Consider the following 20,753-nt stretch of genomic DNA (forward strand, 5'->3'; position numbering starts at 1 on the left):
AAATGTATTCATTAGGGAATGGTGGGGACTGTTAACAACTGAGAGCACATTCTAAAGGCATTCGTATTCAGATGTTTGTTTAAAACATAGACTCAGCCATACAAAATGTGGCTAGGCTGTCTCTTTGTGGCTCTGGTAAGTCTAAGTACATGAAGGGCATAGTGTTTAGAGAAAGGCAATAAATGTGTTCAGTGGACCAAGTCAGACAGTTATGTAGAATATGTGGGCCAAAAGTGAGTACCTGGGGTTTCAATCTACATTGAAAGAAATAGATGGGGGATAAAATTTGAACAACAACAAAAAAAAGTGACAAAATCATTTTGATCCATAAAATGGGGGGATAGTGTTCCCAGTGAAGTAGCAGTCAGTTGCTACAAGATCAGAGATTCTACTGGATTACTGTTAAGCAGACCAAGTGCATGCTTAGTGTATTAGCACCAGAATGACAACATAAACAATCTGAAAAAAACAAACAAATAAAAAAAACAAACCCAAACAACTTTGGTCTTCCTTTCATGAATTGTACAGTTTAGTGGATTTTTAAATTGTTACGCAATTACAGATGGAAGAGGAACCATATTTTTTCCCCAGGACTTCCTGGCCTCTATACACCTTAATCTGGTCTGAATGAGGCAATAAAATTTAAGATTCCAAGAATTGAGGAGTTAGGTGTTTGGCTGAAGACCAGACTCAGGGTGACTGGGCATGGGTGTTGGAAGCTAGGCTCAATAACAAATATGGCCATATTCTGTTTATATGAATATATAGCCCACTGGACATTAAGACTTCTTCCTCCCCCAAATAATTCTGAATGCCTCTTTATAATTAATGTTTGATATTGGTTGTACTAGCTATTAAGAGAAATTCCCAAACTTACAGATTTGGGCTCTGTACTAATTTTTGCAGCTGACATGCATTCATTCTCCCTTGCAGGGATTTGTAGACATTGATTCTAATCAGTGCTTAAAGTTTACTTTAAAAAGAATTAGGTTGAGGGTGCCTGGGTGGCACAGTTGGTTGGGCGACTGCCTTCAGCTCAGGTCATGATCCTGGAGTCCCGGGATTGAGTCCCGCATCGGGCTCCCTGCTCGGTGGGGAGTCTGCTTCTCCCTCTGACCCTCCCCCCTCTCATGCTCTCTCTGTCTCATTCTTTCTCTCTCAAATAAATAAATAAAATCTTTAAAAAAAAAAAGAATTAGGTTGAATGTTTTGAAAGTTATATGAGATAATTGAATAATGTAGATGTGTAAAACGACTTTTAAAAGCTTTCATACAGTTAATAACTTTGCAATTATTTCTCTGGGGTTTCCATTTTTAAATATTGATATTATGAAAAATAATGCAGTAACTCATAGAATTCTTACTGTATTTTTACATATTAGTGAAATAAAGATATCTTTTTCTCTCACTGAATACCAGACTTTGATCATGTAGGGTTTATAGTAATATGCATAAAGTTATTAATACCTTCAAGTTATCTTTATATTATATATGAGAAATGTCTTTCACATGTAGCAGAAATCCTCAAATATGTGCTTGGCACATTGTAGCATGGCTTACCATGAACTTTTGTATATCTTGAACCTTAACTTTAAAAGATGTGTGACTATTTCTTTCCTCGTTCCTATTTGGAAGCCATGTTTACAAAGAGTTCTTTAAATACCTGGTGTTTGGTTGCTTTACACAAATCAGCTAGGTTATAGGTGAATCATTGTGTGTGAGACATAAATAAAATTTACAATGGAGCGAAAAAAGATTAACTGTCAGGTTAAATTCTCTTTGATCTTTTTTTGTTCTGTGTTCACTTATGATTAGAGAATCTCTAATTTGTCTCTTCAGCAGTACTAACCATCTTTATGTTCATTTGAAAATGTCCATGGTTTCCAGCATGTTTCAGTGAAGATTTTTATTTTATATGTGTTTTATGTAGCTATGAAAATCAGTAGATTGCAAGTTTCTTAAAATTGGGCAGTTCACTTAAATAATTAGAAACAGTAAAAAAAAAAATTCCATTATTTTTATCCTCCGTGATTGAAGAAAATTCTGCTGAGAGATCCATGGTATCCAATGTTTACTATTTGCTGACTAATGCCAGAGTCCTCATCCAGTATCCAGTTTTTGGCTATATATATATTTTTTTACAGTGTTCTTGATGATAGAATAAGCAGTCTACCTTGTAAGTCACAACATTATGTGATGTCTTCCACCAAATATTCTTTTGGGTTAGAAACCTTAAATGAAAATCTTGATGCTTATAGAGGAGGTCATAGTTTGGAGCTGATTTTAAATTGGTTTCCAGCTTCTAGTTCAACTTATGAGAGATAATGTGGAAGGCAACATATAAGATAATGTTGAGGGCTACATGAAATGACTACAGCTTCTTTTCTAAAGTTACCTGATTGTTGTTGGATAATTAGGTTGTCTGCGATAAAGATGATTAAAGAAATATAATTAGTCATGAAGATATCCCAAAGACCTAGTAGATGGAATGTTGCATCTGGACCAAATAGCTATTGCAAAGAGTTTATACCAAACTTTGTATAATGAGGAAATTATATCATATATATACTTTTAATATTGTATGCATTTAAAAAACTATGGAAGTATAAGATAAACTTAAAAATATTGATTAGTTTCCAATTATCTTTTGTCATTGTGTAAATATTTTCTTAAAAGATAAAAGAGTGGGGCGTCTGGTTGTCCAGAAGAGCATCCTTCTCTTGATCTCAGAGTTGTGAGTTCGAGCCTCATGTTGGGTGTAGAGATGCTTAAAAAAAAAAAAAAAAAAAAACCTTAAAAAAGAAGATGTAAAAAGTAGAATTATTATCATGGTAGGATCTTTGGATTTTTTAATGTTGAACTAGTCCTTATTACGTACTCACCAGAATGACTGTATGTCTGATAACATCAATATTGGTGAGGATGGGGAAGCACTACAACCTTCAAAAGTGTTTGTGGGAATATAAAACTTTGGAAGGAGATTTGACAGTTTCTTCTAAAACTAACCATCTACTAAATACATACTACTAATACTCTAAGACCAAGCAATTCCAATCCTAGGTTTTTACCTATGAGAAATGAAAGCATATGTCCACAAAAAGATTGTACAGGAATGTTCCTGGCAGGATCATTCATAGTTGCCTCCAAATTGCAAATAATTTACATGCCCTTCCAGAGAAGAATGGATAAAGAAACTATGGTATATTCATTTAATGGGATACCTCTTATCAATTGAAAGTTACAATCAGGAAAAACTACTGAAATATGAAATAACATAGATGAATCTCAAACCTTTATGCTGTGTAAAAAAAAGCCTTATAGAAGAGTACATATTGTTTGATTCGATTTTTATGAATGTTTAGAACAGTCAAAACTAAGCTATGGTAAAGTAAAAAATAACAAAACGTCTACAACTCTCGTTGCCTTTGTAAGTGGGTATGAGCATTGACTGGAAGGGGGCATGAGGAAAATTGGTGTGCTAGCAATAATTTTGATCTTGATAGCAGTTCAAAGTAGACAGATATGTGCATTTGTCAAAACTGATTGCATTTAAGATTTATGCATTTCACAGTAGGTAAATCTTTCTTAAAAAAAAAAAGAGGAACCATTACAAACATTGAACTCTAGTCAATGATGTATATGCTGAAGTGGTTAGGAATGAAATATACTAATGTCTGCAGTTACTTTGAGATGCACCAAAGAATAAGATAAATTGATGGATAGAGACCTGGTTGGATAGAGAAATGGATGGATACATCTGAGATAAAGCAGATGTAAAAAATGCTAATTATAAAATTTAGGTGGTGGATAATGGGTTTTCACTGAACAATTCTTTCAACTTTTTGGTATGTTTGGAAATTTCCATAGTAAAATGGTTGGGAGGAAAATGATTGTTTATTCTATTTTTTTTTTTTTTTTAAGATTTTATCTATTTATTTGACAGGGAGAGACACAGCGAGAGAGGGAACACAAGCAGGGGGAGTGGTAGAGGGAGAAGCAGGCTTCCCACTGAGCAGGGAGCCCAATGCGGGGCTCGATCCCAGGACCCTGGGATCATGACCTGAGCCGAAGGCAGACACTTAACGACTGAGCCACCCAGGCGCCCCTGATTGTTTATTCTAAAAAAGACATGCCTTTTGGAATTTATTCTAATTCAGGCTGAAGATATAGTTACATTGTGTAAGTTTTTCCTTTTTCATCCTTTTCACAAATTAAAATTTTGTCTAATCCAGTAACGTCATCTTAATTGCATTTAGCTCGTTAACCTTTACAAATCATATTCCTTGGTTGCCACATGTATAATTCAGTGATTAGTTTAATAACATTTATTGGGTACTGTATTTATTTCCTGTTTGTAGTATAACAAATTACCACAAATTTGATAGCTTAAAAACAGCGATGCCAGAATACGGGCCTCATAGTCCAGCTTTCCCTCTCACCCACAGAAAGGCCTGGGCTGAGTCATCTCCTGGCCTCAGCTGCAAGTATGAACAAAGATAGGTGTTGACATCCCAGGGCTCTCTACTTCCCCTTCACCGCATCCTTCCAGCTAAAAGGTGCCCCTTATGCAGAATGGCTTCAACAAGAAAAAACAGCCATCCCACGTGAAATATTTTTGGTGATTTCAGTGATATTTCCTTAGAAAATGCAAAAATGGAAGAAATCAGAAACTTGAAATTCAGTAGAAGTCTTACCAAAATAGCACCCAGTCATAGCAGATTTCTAAAAAGAAACCAAACTATGGGTGTAAAACACTCCGGAAAGAGAGGGCTGATGTGGGGAGTGGGCTCAGGCTCTTCTCCCGTAGATGTCCGACCACCCCCTTGGAAACTAGGGCCAATGCAACACCCATGAAGGTGGCTTCCTCCGACTCGGAATCTGACCCGAGGACCTGTGAGGACAGTCTTCCAGGGACAGCTGAGATAAAATGTCCCAGAGACAAGCCCTGGAAACCCCTGTCGTGGAGAACGGGAGGGGCGGTAGGTTTCTAAAGAACAGAGCCATCCTTGGAAAGTATATCCCCTGAAGCACATTTTGGGAAAGAGGAATTTCAAACGCCCAAAGAGAAAGAACCTACTAGAAAATTGGATTCTCCAGTCATGAGGAAATGAAAGACTTGCTGGGAAGCTTGATGGAATCGTGTAGAGAATAAGAAGCAGGCGAATCAGGGTTTCCTGAGCACCAGTCAGTGAGGGGGAACAGAGAAAGCTGTGCTGGTAGGATCGGATCCCAACCTAACCGAGAGCCGCCCCCCCGCCCCCGGCCCCAAAGCCGTTCTGCACAGGGCATCGGCCCGCCTCGCAGTTGGCGGGTGGCACTGGGGCGGCTGCTGCTGAGAGCTCGCTCCGCACACACTCGGTCTTTGGGGGGTACAGCCTCCTGCAGGTGTCCCTTCCTCACCTTGCCCAAAGTCTGGACCCTGGACACCGGGGCTCGGCAAGCCCTCGCCCGCCTGCGGAGGAGAGAATGAGGCGGGGTCTCCAGGTGAGGCGCTCTCAGAAGCCGCCTGTGACAGGCCAAACACCCACTGCGGCCGAGCGCCAGGCTGTCGCCGGGCAGGGAGGGCGACACCAGCTTTAGGGTCACGGGGTATTGCCACGTGGACTACAGGGCAGCCTACCCTGCTCCCTCAGCTTTCTGACCTGTTCTGGTTGAGGGGCAAGTCAGATTTTTGCTCTGTCTTTAAAGTCTTCCTTGGGTAACCCTGAACAATTACAGAGCAGTAGCACCAAAACTGAATTCTTCTGCAGCCACCTACACCAGAGAGGCAACTCCTTCTACTTCTTATAAAAGAGAAATTTGTCTCCTTTCCTTTTTAAATTCACAAAAGGAAATCTCTCAAACCAGGCACAAAAACAAGACAACAAAAACCCTCAAATATTTATTCTCTCACAGTTGTGGAGGCCAAACATCCAAAACCAGTTTCCCTGGGTCAAAATCAAGGTTTCAGCCGCCCTCCGAGGGCCCTAGAGAAGAATCTGTTAGTCGTCTTTCAGCCGCTGGGGGCTACCAGCATTCCTTGGCTTGGGGCCAAATCACTCCTATCTCTGCCTCCAGTAATTTTGCCTTCTCTCCTGTGTCCAATCCCCACCTGCCCCTCTCTCATAAGTACACTTGGTATGTTTTAAGAACCTACTCAGATAAACCAGGATAATCTCCCCATCCCAAAACCCTTAATTTAATCACATCTGCAAAGAACCTTTTTCCATACAAGGTAACATTTATAGGTTCCATGGATTAGGAGTTGTTATCTTTGGGGGCCGTTCTTCAGCTTGCTACAGGCATTTTTTTTTTATGTGCCAAGTTCTGTGCTAAGGCCTAAATAATATTAATTAACATTTAATTGCTTACTGTGTCCCTGGTGCTGTCCTATGTGCTTTACTTTCCTTTTACTAAGGAAAAAAATGATTTAACATGAACTTATTGAACCATACATTTCTTTCTTGTATATGCCAACTATTAAAGCCCCAAAGTGCTAGTTTTCTGAGAAATGTATGTTAGGAAATTATATTCTGTTCTAAATAACCCTGTTTTATTTGTGTGGAGGATGTTAAAGTTGACAAGATTGTGAATTCCCCTTGGGAAGAGACTTGGCTTATCCATCTTTGTATCCATATAGTTAGTATCCATAGTAAGGGTTGGTAAATGTTTGTTGAATAACTAAAAGAGCCTTTGCAACATTATGAAATGTAACCTGTATAAAATCCTTGGAGGTAGATATTGTAATTTCCATTTTACACAGAAGATTTAGAAGAGTTGAATTACATTCCCAACACCAGGACTGTGTATACACACGTACACACACGCTCACACAACTTTGACAGTCTGAGCATCTGAAACATATTTCCATTATCCATAACTGATTGATTTTGTGCATGAAACATTAAAATTTAGCAAAATTCTGATGTAGCTAAATCTGTTTTATTATTATACTGTGTTATTAATCATGCGCAATATAGTTTTAATTTTTAATTTTTTTGAATGGCCAGTTTCTCGTGGATTAAGTCCATTGTGTTAAGAAATGAAAGGAAATTTTCTAAATGATGCAGAATATTTTGATACTTTTCTTGAAAATTTAGCCTTTCGGGCGCCTGGGTGGCTCAGTCGTTAAGCGTCTGCCTTCGGCTCAGGTCATGATCCCAGGGTCCTGGGATCGAGTCCCACATCAGGCTCCCTGCTCGGCGGGAAGCCTGCTTCTCCCTCTCCCACTCCCCCTGCTTGTGTTCCTGCTCTCGCTCTCTCTCTCTCTGTCAAATAAATAAATAAAATCTTTAAAAAAAAAAAAAAAAAGAAAAAAAAGAAAATTTAGCCTTTCCCCAGAACTGCCTCAAGCATTTCTAGTCTTTTTTTATTTAAATTCAATTAATTAACATATAATATATTAGTTTCAGAGGTAGAGTTCAGCATATCTAGTCTTCTTTGTAGCTTCTTTTGAACATCTGATTTTTTTTAAGTCATTGATATTATGAATCTAAGAAATAATCGTACTTGCCTCTTTACTTTGTTTCCTTGAAAGCTTTTCCAAAATCTTAACCCACTTGTAGAGGCTTTTCAGGACTGAATCATATGAATCCCTTTAGGATGAGTATACCCCTGACTCACTTACTATCCATATTTCTTACCTTTCTTGCCTTAAATATTTCTTTTATAATTTTGTATGCGTTTCTAGTGGAATAAGGCCGGATATAAGTAAACAGATAAAATAAATTCAGGTCCCTTACTAATGATGAAATATATGAATATGTTATATGTAACAAGAATTATTGTATATGTGTGCTATATATAACAAGAATTATTGCATATATGTTATATATTTGTATTGTTATGCATTGTGTATATTGTTTTCTTCTTTTTCCTCTTTACAATATTCTTTCCGCAACCTTAAGTCAAGCCACTAATTCAACTAGTACATCCCTGAGTTTATATCACATTTGCTGACTTGCTTATACTATTGCCCTTTGTATTTGCTTTCACCTTTTTAAAAGTATGATGTGGCATTAAGTTGCCATTATTTTCCCCCAAACCCCCAGTTTTGCCAAATGGCCTAAGTGTGTTGTGTGTCTGATGACTATGTATTGACCTTTCAGTAAATGATCACAAAAAGGAATTTGTGCTCTAATTTTATTTTACTTTTTAATAAAATTCTGTCATTACTAGGGCAGAACTCATTATACTCTCAGGACCCATGGAAGCACAAAACTGAGCAATTGATTCCGAGCACATTTACCTGACATCCTTTTTCAAACACCTGGCATTGCTCTTGCCTCTTTATTCCACTAATGACTTTTAAAAACAATAAACTCTCTCGTCAATTCTCAATCTTGCTTTTTTCTCAGAATAGCAGAATGTATTCCTTTATTGGGTACTTGAGAGAAGTGTGTGTGTGTGTGTGTGTGTGTGTGTGTGTGTGTGTGTGTGTAGAGCAGGAATCTTAATATTGTTACTCCATTTTGCTACATGGTTTGTTGCTTATGCAGACAGAACTGTAACTATAATCAACAGTAGAGCATTGAGAAATATGCCAGAGATGTGGTGTTCATTTTGATTTGTCATTTAAAATAACATAAAGCTGAGTACTGGGTTTGGGAGTGTTGCTTGTTCTTGCTGGCTCTCAGACATGATGTTGCCTGCAAAGGTACCCACTGTCTGAAACAAATGGTGAAATGACCTTCTTCCTTCTTCATGCTTTTGCAACTTTCTGCAAGGGGAAATTGGGTAATGCTTCCCTCCATGGTTTCTATCAGTCTTACACACTGGTTTCATTAGCTTTCCACCACTCTCCCCAGAAACAGAGATGTGGTTTTTCCCTTCATAGAGAATAGACTGATGATTTGTCCAAGCAAAGCAACCCGGATTTTAGTGATTATGATATTTCAGGGGCTAGGCTGCTAAAATTCTTTTACTAAGTGCATTTATAACAGTTATATGTTTGTTGATTTAATGACAGTATTGGTAATGGAAAACGTATTTGTTAAGAATTACATTCATAAATGTATATACGTATATGCACACATACATGCACACATACATACCACATACCCTTTTGAAATAAAAATTAAATGGTTGATGAACAAGTCTTTTCATTGATGGATAGAGTTAAGAGAGAATCCTCTAGATGGGTATTTTATAGGCAAGTGGACTTTATATTAGGAATTATTGAATTGGCCTGGTAGCCAGAAAAACTAAGTAAGGTTCAGTAGCCTTTCCCTGGAATTTCTAAATTTCATTATATTGTATTTACTTAAATGTTATTTAAGAAGAAAATTTGGAGGACTTTTTTTCTATATTCTTCAGATAGATAAAAATTAACTGAAACCAGCCATCATCCTTCTGTTGGGATTTACAAAATGTAAACTGCGTATTTTTCACAAGAGAATTCTTGGTTGATGACCCTTATTGTCATTTGTAGAAATATGTGGACTGTTTTTTTCTTTTTTTGAAAAAGAAGTGAATTCTTTCTTTTTTTTAAGTAAAGAAATTATCTCTCTGTGTAAATTCAGTGTACTAACACAACTAAACGTGACCTGCTTCCTCTCTTTCCTGTAAGAGCAAAGATTATTTTACCTCTGACATGAACATTAATTATGTAATGATATGGGAAAAAATAAGAATAAAGCAGTGGCAGTTTCAGAGCTTTGGAAGTAGGTTTTATGAATTCAGCATTGATGATACTTAGGCCTCAGAGGGTTCAGAGTTCAATCTAGCTAAGTATTAGTGAAGTCAAATTTATGTAATGTCCCTGCCTACATCAAGCCCATGTGATCTTTTTTCTTCTTCGTGAATAAATTATGTGGGTTACTTTGTTACCACTGCCTGCCCTTTTCCAGCTCCCCAATCCAGAACTCCTTCCTCATCCCTTCTTTTTTAGAAACTAACAAGAAGCCTTCACTATGCTTTTCTCCCAATTGCAGAAATCGTTTTATGTAATCACTACTGAAAATCACCTGTAAAAATTCTTCTTCTGGCTTGTGATCAGGCCAGAAATTTTCTAAGCTTAAAAATTAATGACAAAGTACAGGCTTCCTGAGTATGAATGCTTGAAGCATATAGAAAACATTTGGAATGGAGAATGTTGACCTCCTTTCTTTGTGTCTTATTATTGCTATCTAATTATAAGCTTTCAAAGATATCTAATTAGGTGCTTTCTTCATTGCATTTTAAAATAAGTAATCTATTTCTTTTCTTATCACTAAAACCATTTCTCAAACAAAATTTTGAATGGTGCATTTGGATATTTGGAATCATTGTTAGCCAAAGTGAAACCATTCTTCTGACTTTTATAAATTGTCTTTACCTTCTGTGTTTTATAGTCTTCTGAGGATTTGGCTTATCCAAAAAGAGATTGTGTGCCTTCCCAAGTAAGAAGGAAACCTTTTGTCAGCATCTTGTCTGAGTTAACTCCTTGGCTACGCAGGTCATGGGAGGTCTATGTTGAACATCAGTCTTTGGCTCTATCACAAAACTGGTATTGAAACATAGACCAGCTCCCAGAGTACAGAGGTTAAAGAGGCAATTAGTCACTACAAAGCCGACTTGTGGCGTCTTCTGGTAAGGAAGTGCTTAACTCTTTCCTGAATGATGCCTGAAACCTCATCTTCTGGGTGCTTTTATATTCCACTAATATAATTTAGTTTTAAGTCTTAGCCATTTTAAATCAAAGGTGAGTGTAAAGTATATGATGTCTCTTGAATTGAGACTTTCTTATCAATACTTAGAGCAATTAGGGTAAATGGGATAGAGATGGGCAGGGAGATTATTATCAGTTATATGTTTAATAGTCCACCTAAATTTCATTTTAGTTGTTTGGAAGCCTAACAATCTCTTTGAAATATTTCTAGCTTTACCGTTAAAGTTGTTATTTATTGTTGTTGGTGGTGGTAGGGCTTGGTTTAGAGCTTGCCGGAATATTGCCTCACTTTTTTGCAGAAAAGGAGTGGCCTCTGATGAATTATAATTCACTAAACTGGACCATAGTTTTATATGTTTTTATATTCCTGAGTTTTTTTAAGGGCCTGGGCTTTTGCTTCCACACAATAAATTTTTGTAACATGTAGTAATAAAACCTCTTCTGTCCTCTATCTTAAAATATGCCAGAAAACCATAAAGATAGCACCAGTCTTAACTGTATCAACATTGTGCAGTGCCTGGATTCCCCCAGGGTTATTGGCCATAAATTGATGGAACCCCAAAAAGCTGAAAGGAAGGAGGAGGATTCTTAACTTTTCCTATATCAAAGTAACTGCATTTTTCCCCATTGAAGAACGAATAAACTGCTGAAATAGGAAGTCTTGCCTTTACATTTCCCTCCCCTTTTCTCTTCTAGCATTTCCTTTAGTCCTGAAAATATAACTATTTTCAGTGATACGATTTTTCTGCTCCTAGGTAGGAATATTATTATCAACAATAACAAAATAAATAGTACCTGATCTATCAAGGTTATAAGCATTAAATCCATCATTTTATAATAATGTGGCTTTCTGATTATATCTTTTAATATTTCTAACACATAGTTTGCACTCAATAAAACATGGTTGAATTAAATAAATAAATAATACCTTATAATCTTTTTTCTGTCTCTTGCATATTTTAAGGAATACTTAGAAGTGAGCTCAAGTTGTTATGTAATGATTTAGTGTAGTTGTGGTAAAAGGATGGAACAATGGCTAAAATTAAAAGTAAGACTTTTTGATAAATATATCTGAAATATTAAAGCCAAAGCCAAGTTTATCACAAATTTGTTAGTTTAATCTCCCTCCCCCACCCACTTTGGAAGAGCCTTTAACCATCTTGTTTCTTAGTAGCTTAAAGAAGATGTGCGTTTTTAAAATAGTGCAGGCTTCATTCTATCTGAAAAGCATTTTTAAAGTACTATAAGAAATAAATTAAACCTTGTTTTACTATATAAATGAAGAAGCAAAATATTTCTGTAAGAGCTAGTTGGTAATGGTCTTTCCTAAGTATATTAGAAAATATTGTTGTTGTATAACTCCTTTTTTCAGTGCTGACTCCTACTTACTCACCAGTTGGGAAACCTACCTGATGTTAGAGACACAGAGGGAAAGAGTGGTCCAGAATGAATCAGCAACGACAACATCTGCTCGCCTTGCTCAAAGGTGTAACACCTCTGTGGGCAAAGGTGCAAACCCATAGAACTTAAGTTTCATTTCCATTTATTTCCATTTATAGGCTACTTATGGTTTATTTGTAGGCCTTTCCGGTGGACAGAGCTGGAAAATGGCTTATTTGTATTCATATAGAGTCATACATTCACATGCATTCACAAACACTGCCAATTCCAGAGTCTTAGACTGTCATGATGTTCCTCTCTGGGTCTTCTCTATTTTTTTTCTCTATCCATTAAAAAGTATAGGGCGAGAGGCAGAGTATAAAACTAAGGGAATAAAATACTAATTTTTCAAAAAAAAAAAAAAGAAAAAAAAACTATTCTCATTTTGTAACCTTTCGCTATCTCTGTGTGACAAAATGGGCATCAGTTCTCCACTGTTTTAAGTAGCAAATGCCTAAATTAATCTTAGATTCACTAATCAGATATTGGCTTTCCGGAGAATAACATTTGGTAAGTGAGAACTTAATGAGTGTCCCAAGATAACTGTTGTTAACTGGTAGAGCTGGTGACATTTTGCATGTCACTGCTAGTCTTTGCCCCTGTGGTATATTAAGAACGTGCTTTGAGCAAATGCTTTAGCATTTACATCGCAACTCAACCTTTAAGAAAAAATCTCTCTTGCAGTGAACATCTATGAGAATATTTTTGGAAGTTTATGTGAAAAATTGACTTGTGTATGTATTTGGTACTGTGTTGTTAATGGGATAGAATAGAAGAACATTTACAAGAAAGTGTATCATAAAATACAAAGGGCACTCCATGTATCATTTTGGTTCCTTGTGTCTTTCATTTGTCATTATGTGCAGTTGTTTAAGTTAAAGACAACAATAACTACTGCATATTATTTCTGTGAGGTTAAGGTGTCATATTACTAGAAAAAGTAACTATAAATAGAATGCTTATAGATGCAATTATAGTCCTATGTAATAAGGGGGAATGTACTATTATTAATAGATTATTGAATTGATTGATCTTGTACATGTTTACCTGTAAATATGTCTTTTTTGTGTAAGTAGAAATCTTTTATATGGGGCATTTTCTGAAAGCAGGATGTACCTGTAAATCATGCCAATTCATTTGCTACACTGGGATCGGATTATTCTTCAGTAAAACTCAATTTGAGGATTTAGAAAAATCAATCAAATATCATTATTCTTTCTATATGATGCCAAATTGTGTTTTGGTGACCTCTGCTATCATTTAAATGACCTGAAGTCAGGATGAGCTTTCGTAGCACAGAATTGGACTAAGTTTGCTCCTTTGTTGCTCTCTTTAGATCTTGTAAATCCTTTTTATTCCTTTTTCATTTGTATGTGTCTGTGAGTTGCAGCTTCTTATGCTTTTACCCATTTATAGGCTATATGACATAGGGTGGCTTATTGGCTTGTTTAGTTTCAAGAAATGATGAAAATGAACTTCTATTCCTTAAATCCCCCAATATATCACTTTTACAATGTGTTTGCATTTCAGGAGTTTTAAGGTTTGATCTACATGTTTATTCAATCTTAAAGATATCTAGCTCCCCGTTGTACTTATTTGCCAATTACTTTACAGCCCCTTTCATACTTTTTGTTTTAAATCTGTGGGGTTGTTTTGTCTTGTTGCATTTTTTCCTCTGCTTGAAGATATATTTATTATTCAAATATAAAAGTGACTTAGGAAAGAACATCCTAAAGTTTATTTAGAAATTCACCAAGCCCATACTAATGCATCTCTAATGGGGACATTTCTTTCCACACCTCTAAGGTGATTGAGCCTGTCCTTTAAAGTGAGATTTGCAAACCAGTGTCTGGCAGCTCCAATTAGCTTCTTTTGGGTTTGAAGCACATCACAAACAGTAACAAGGTCTCCTAGGACACTCCTCTTGCAAGCAATGTAGTCATATTTCCTCATTAGTTCTTTTCAATTGTCACTAATGCCATGTTCCAGCTTTTGAGTAGGAGACAAAAAACATAAAAATTTGGTATGTATGTAGAATGGGCCATTGTTTTCCATAATTCAAGGCTCTTTTGAATTCCTTTGATAGTTTTGAAGCTTACACAGCTTAATTCATTAACCTTTACCCTTCACATAAATCAGGTGATTAGGAGTCTATTGCTAAGGAGACAGATTTTCCCTCCACTGAAACTAAGTAAATGCCTTCTCAAAAAAAATTCCTATATAGCTGACAAAAGTAACCTTTTTGTTGCTTTTCAAATTTCATCAGATATTTCAGGTGCATTTTAGAACATTATCAAAAGCAAGTGAGCATAACATTGCATTATTATAAATAATAATTCTGGATGCTTTGGATATTTTGGAGCAGGTTTTCTGATGCTTTTTGGAGTTCTAGAAGAGTTTATATGTATATATGTATGTACACACACACACACACACACACACACACATACACACACACTCAACAACTGTTAACTCAAGAATTTACAATGGTTGCAATTTAAAAAAAATTTCTTCAGGGGCACCTGAGTGGTTTAGTTGGCTAAGCGTCTGACTCTTGATTTTGGCTCAGGCCATGATCTCAGGCTTGTGAGATGGAGCCTGCCTCAGGCTCTGTGCTGAGCATGGAGCCTGCTTAAGATTCTCTCTCTCCCTCTCCCTGTGCCCCTCCCACTCCCTCTTGAAAATAAATAAATAAATAAATAAATAAATAAATAAATAAATAATAAAATTCTCTCCCTCTGTAGCACCCTCCCCTCACCTCATGTTCTCTTTCTCTCAGCAACAAAAAAAAATTTTTTCTTCTGAACCCTGTCAAAGAATAAAAGAAGAAGATAATTTGAGGGGAGGCAATTCAGAATAAACTAAAATATATTGAACCTAGGACATTTGATTTGGAGAAAGTCTTCATATAAGGCTTCATGTTATAGAGAATGAGAATATGGGGTTTCAAAGGAGGCAGGTGGTTCTATGTTTCATGGAGGTGAGAATAGAGTGGATTTCTCCAGATTTTTTTATTCCTTCTTGTGAAGATACATCTCACTTTGTTTCTCAGAATTTGGGAAGATAGTTTAGTAAGCTTGTGTTTGATGTTCATGGGCTAGTCTAAGAATATTTGATTTTCTGCAGTTTTCCACTATGCCATTTTCCCATTATTAATTTCTCCTTAATAATCTTATAGATTGTTACTTTCCCTAAGGATATAGTTCTTTTCCCAAGTTTTAGCATTCTTTATGTTGGCATGCATAAAATGAGAAATCTTTGAATGTACTGACCCATGGAGGATGTCAGTCATATGATATTCTGAAGTTTGTCCTTAGGGATAGTGGGAACAGGGGGTGGGGTGAAGAATGAGAAAAGTTTGAATTCTAGATTCTGAGTTTAGGGACTCCTGGCTTATTCCTAGGGACAAAACTATAATTTATCATTGAGATTAATGGATACTCTCCTATGCATTATCTGTGAATAGGAGAGGGGATGGAGAAACAAAGGTTTTAAACGTGGCCTTTGATTCTTTCACTCTCCTTCTTTTCTTTCTTTCTTCTTCTTCTTTTTTTTTTAAGTAGGCTCCATACCCAGCTTGGAGCCCGATGTGGGCCTCAAACTCACTCCTGTGAGATCAAGACCTGAGGCAAGATCAAGAGTCAGACACTTAACTGACTGAGTCACCTAGGCACCCCTTTTACTCTCCTTCTTAAAGATTATATCACTTTGCAAATAATTCTCTATTTTATTGGTACCATTTAAAAAATACCCTTTAAAAAACTTACATAAGTACCTATCGTCAAAAAGTTTCAATAATTACTAAGCTTTACCACCTTATTTGTGGCCTGCATTCCTACTATACAGTGAGCTGGGAAATGCTCTGATGTTAATAACACTAAAGGTCATGACTAGAGCCAAGACTCTTTTAAAACAGAGAATTATTTAGAGTAAATGCAGTCCACAGACCAGAGTTATGTTCATGTACTTCCCGTAAATACATACTATAATGGACTCTAAAAGTTTCAGGAGGAAAGGATAGTCACCATGCAGGCCTCTTGTCAAGACGTGCTGTCACTGCAGGCTGCGTGGGAGGTAGACCTGGACTAGCCACCAGGTTTCAGGCACTAGCCAACTGATGTGGGGTTCCATTTCCGTCAATTTGCAGTAACAGGACAATACAAACCATTTTCACTTTCAACTCTCAAAACAATAGCTATTTTAGCTATTTATTTGAACCACTCAATTTTGTGTAATATTATTGTGTTGAGAGATTCAGTCCAGATTTACAGAACTTGGGATTTCTCTCCTCAAATACCACATCTGGGAATGATGTGATATTTACATTAAAGAAATTACATTTTGCTACAAATCTTCCAAGGAATGTTTTTTTCTCCACAAATTTTTATTCGAGGAGTACTTCCGTGTTATGTGTAACTTCTAGCACACTGGCTCTGATTACAGGGTAATTATAACTGTTTGGAAAACCTTATGCAACTGAACTTTTAAAAACAGAGCAAAAATCCTGGTGATCCTTTGTAAAAGCAAAGTGCTTTTCTCTTATATTTCCTTTCTCTTTTTCTGTCTAAAAGATATTTACTGCTTATTTCCTAATCATGTGTTATCTCTTGGCTATTGCCTCTTGAATAAGCTAAATTTACTTATGATATCTATTCATAAAAACTTCCCTCTGACACACAGGGGGGAAACCTGATGCTCATGGCCTTTCATCAGTTTTTAGAGAGTTTTCATCCAGTGATTGATTATCTTATTTTATATGAATACTGGTTCTTGTTGCCTATGAAATAACATTTGATCTGGCTTATACAGTGAAATCAATTTGTGTTATTTGCTCTTTGTAGTGGGCTCTGTGTGTCTTTAAATATTCCTATGTGCTTGTAGTGTATCTTACATAGAATCAAGCGGCAGGAATGCAGGTAAACATTTGTTTAGAGTTTTTTCACAATCAAATGTAAAATCAGGCTTTTTGGACTATTTGGAAAGAGCATGAGAACAAAATAAATGACATAAACATTTTTTCTGTACTAATTTATTTCATTTTGTAGTGGTTGTACAGAATACTGCATCTGTTAACTTTTGGTAGGTGGTAGAGAAGGACCGAAATATGTATCTTTGATATGACAGAAAGTAGTCAGACTTTTTTTTTTAATTTAGGATTTTGTAATCATCTAGGGTCTTTATTTTTATCCTTAGCATGTGAAAATTTATTTTTAAAGTTGTAAATAAAACACAGTTGTTGCCTGTAATATCTTATCTGCTTTTGTCCTTCCTTTTTTATGAGTTTATTCAAATATTACATTAAAGCCAAATGACATGGAATTAGGTTTAAAATTTTCCCTTCATAATAAGCTGTGTCAGTGGTAATTGCATTGTATTGCTGTTTTAAGTTTTCTGTTGTAGCCATGGAAGAACTTCTCCGTTTTTGTCATAAATCCTTCTTTTAAAAAAAAAGCCAAAAATGAATGTTTATTCAGTTATTCCAAAGAACTTTGAAATGTTTATCATTCCATTAAAACAATATTCTATAAAAATATTTTAAAGGAAAGAATACGTCTTCTTTATAACTAATTTAACCTTCAGTAATGAATTATGTGAAGTAAAATTGTATAAAATTTTCTGACATTTTATGAAGATTCCTACAAATAAGCCAGACAGCAAATAAAATATCTGCAAGACAGAGATGGATACTCTGTAATTTTTTGATGGATTGTACACACAGGTATCAAATTACTTGATCCTTACTTCCTAGAAAAGGTTAATGACTCTTTTTGCTTTTACCCTTTTACTTAACTGTTATTTATAAAGATTAAAACAGCGACTACATTGAAGGATGCATATTCCTATGTGTCAGTATGACTGTACAGGTTTTTCTGATATTATAGGAGACTGAGCCACAAAATGGATGGCGTTGTTAATCATTATTTTTAAAGTTCATTCAATTCTGTAGTACATGTTCTGCTATGGCTATTAAATCTGAGTGCACCATTCAAAAACCTTTTAACTTAAATGAAACCAGAAAAGACTTTAAATCTTACATATCTATGTCTATATTACATATCTATGCAATTCATTTAAAATACTAAGAATTAAAAATTTTAAAGTAAAAGATCTTAAAGTTCTTACATGTGCATATTTTTTCTTTCATCTATAATCAAGTTAGATTTTTAAATATTTCTGGTTTATATTGAATAAAATACACAAAAATATGTATTTTAGTTTACCAGACTCCATCATTAATAACTGAACCATGAATAATATTACTGTCCACCTATAATGACCATCCATCTATATTCTAGTTTCATTAAAATTGTTTTTATATTATTATATAAATGACATGTTCATTATATAGCCTATGTTTACTAGTATATGACTAAAAGTGATATTACTCTTATAGAAATACCTCTTTTTCATCACTTTGGTTTTAAAATATACACTAGTCATAAATATACTTAATTAAAGTCATTTAGGTATTAGGGCACTTGAGTTTAAAGTAGGGAATGTAACACTTTTTCCTGAAACACCTTGAAAGAAGTTTGTTGAAGGAAGAGAGCTGTGGCATTCATCAAACGCTGACCTCTTCCTGTTACAGTCATGGCCAAACTCTTGCTAATTTAACTTGAAATGCATTAATGTAACTCACCACTTTTTTGTGTGTGTTTTAGGTGTGTGGAGGTCATTGCAAAGGAAGGACAAAACCTGAAAGAGCTGTATTTGGTGTCCTGTAAAATCACAGATTATGGTATGTAAAGAGTCATTGTCCTAATTCTTTTCTAGAATTAAAAAGTTACAAAATCTTTGAAAACTTTTTAAAAGAAATCACGAGCTACTATCTCATAGAGACTATTTATCTTTATTTGTGCTAACTCTGGTCACACCAAAAGAAGTTAAGAAATCATGAGACTAGGACCCAGAGTAAAATGAACACGTGTATCAGTTTGTCACCACATGCAATCGCGCACGCATGTGCATCTGTGCACACACAAACACACACACTCACATAGGGTTAACATGTATAGTTAAAAAAGCTATACAATGAAATAAACACTAAATATTTGATATAATAAATATAACTAAAGAAGTTATTACTTGAGTTAATTTGCTTAATTTATTTATTTATTTTATTTTTTTAAAGATTTTATTTATTTATTTGAGAGAGAGAGAAAGTGAGAGAGAGAGCGCAAGAGGGGGTAGGGTTAGAGGGAGAAGCAGACTCCCCGCCGAGCAGGGAGCCTGATGTGGGACTCGATCCCGGGACTCCGGGATCATGACCTGAGCCGAAGGCAGTCGCTTAACCAACTGAGCCACCCAGGCGCCCTAATTTGCTTAATTTAATGTCATGTCAAATACATTCCCTGCCGACATTCCAAATGGCACACTATTTAATGCTTTACATTTTTTAAAGCATTGGAAACTTCCACATTTAGATATGTAGGAAGTGATGGGTATACATTTGTATGCAAGATTGTAAATTATCTTAATTTTCAATATCTCTTTAAAAGTGGAGAAAAGCAAGTTGTTTTATAAAAAAAAATGAAAAGTATGAAATCATCCTGTTGGAGTAATAAAAGAAAAATAACCTAGCCTTTCCTTTTTTATTCAGCTTTATTATTTTTTTCTTATTAATTTGTGTATTTAATCTAGAGTTTTAACCGGGTATTTGGCTTTATGGGAGACTGAATTGGTTTTCTTTTCTCTTTTCTGATTTCTTAATTTCTTTGTTTAAATTTGAGACTATGCTTTCTACCTTGAGGGAAACTAATAATTCATCAAGGTTTTTTATTGTTAACTCTGACATATGCTAATAAATGACTTCAATCTTAGGATGTCATGCTGACCATCTGTCCTGGGTGGGAGAATTGTATTTTATCAGCTACTAAATTCAGCCTTTAGAAAAATTCTAGTACAGCTATGATAAAAAATAACATAAAAAATATTTGACTTAAAATAATGCTAATTTCTTTTCAGAGTTTATTTTTTAGAATGGTAAATGAGTCTTATGTGGGTTTATTCATAATGTTTCTGGGTTGTTGGGTTTTTTTTTTCCTGCTTATACCATGCAAAAGGAGTATTTTGATATGTTTTTCTTTTCTTGTAGTTTGTTTTCTGGTTTGGCATGTTAGATTGCCACTTAGATACAGTAATTCTAAAACCTATAACTATCTCCCTCTTTTCTAGCCCTTAGAGAATTCTCTCTGTCCAACCCAGGGCATATACTCAATACAGGTAGATTTGTTAATTAATATATTCATTCATTCCAGACTCTTTCCTTGGCATTCAAGCTCCTTTACCATTAGTCTACTACCTGTCCCTCCAATCTTATTTTATATATTTCTCCCCTTTACCTATGCAGTGCCAATGTCAGATTGCTAATTGCCAGGAGAGCTACAGATTAAGTTCCTTAGAATGAACTCTTCAAGGTCCTACAGTGGAAAATGATGCTAAAATTACACTCTGTCTCAGCACATGTTAAGTTCACAAGTGCAAAGAAATATTCCAGGAGATGTGGAGAAAAGAAAAAAGCTTTGGACTTGAGATACATCTGGGACCAAGTTCAGTCTTTGTCTTTATCTGTTCTTTGGCCTTAGGGAAGTTCCTTCACATCTCTGAGGCTCAGTTTCCTCATTTGTAAAATGGTGAATTCATGTCTGATGTCATAGTTATGTCCCCGGCACCATGTCTAATGATT

The 20,753-nt window shown here is 35.6% G+C and overlaps 1 protein-coding gene across 3 annotated transcripts in view; it reads left to right on the forward strand.

The window, feature by feature from the left end:
- Positions 1–20,753, forward strand: part of FBXL17 (F-box and leucine rich repeat protein 17) — a 510,677-nt gene that overhangs the window by 331,252 nt on the left and 158,672 nt on the right. For all 3 annotated transcript variants that reach the window (XM_078066952.1, XM_078066951.1, XM_078066950.1), the window contains one exon: positions 18,730–18,806. In XM_078066952.1, the coding sequence (XP_077923078.1) occupies positions 18,730–18,806 (77 nt within the window). The remainder of the gene's footprint in view (positions 1–18,729; positions 18,807–20,753) is intronic.

The sequence above is a fragment of the Halichoerus grypus genome, chromosome 2 (assembly GCF_964656455.1).
Source record: "Halichoerus grypus chromosome 2, mHalGry1.hap1.1, whole genome shotgun sequence".
Lineage (NCBI taxonomy): Eukaryota > Metazoa > Chordata > Mammalia > Carnivora > Phocidae > Halichoerus > Halichoerus grypus.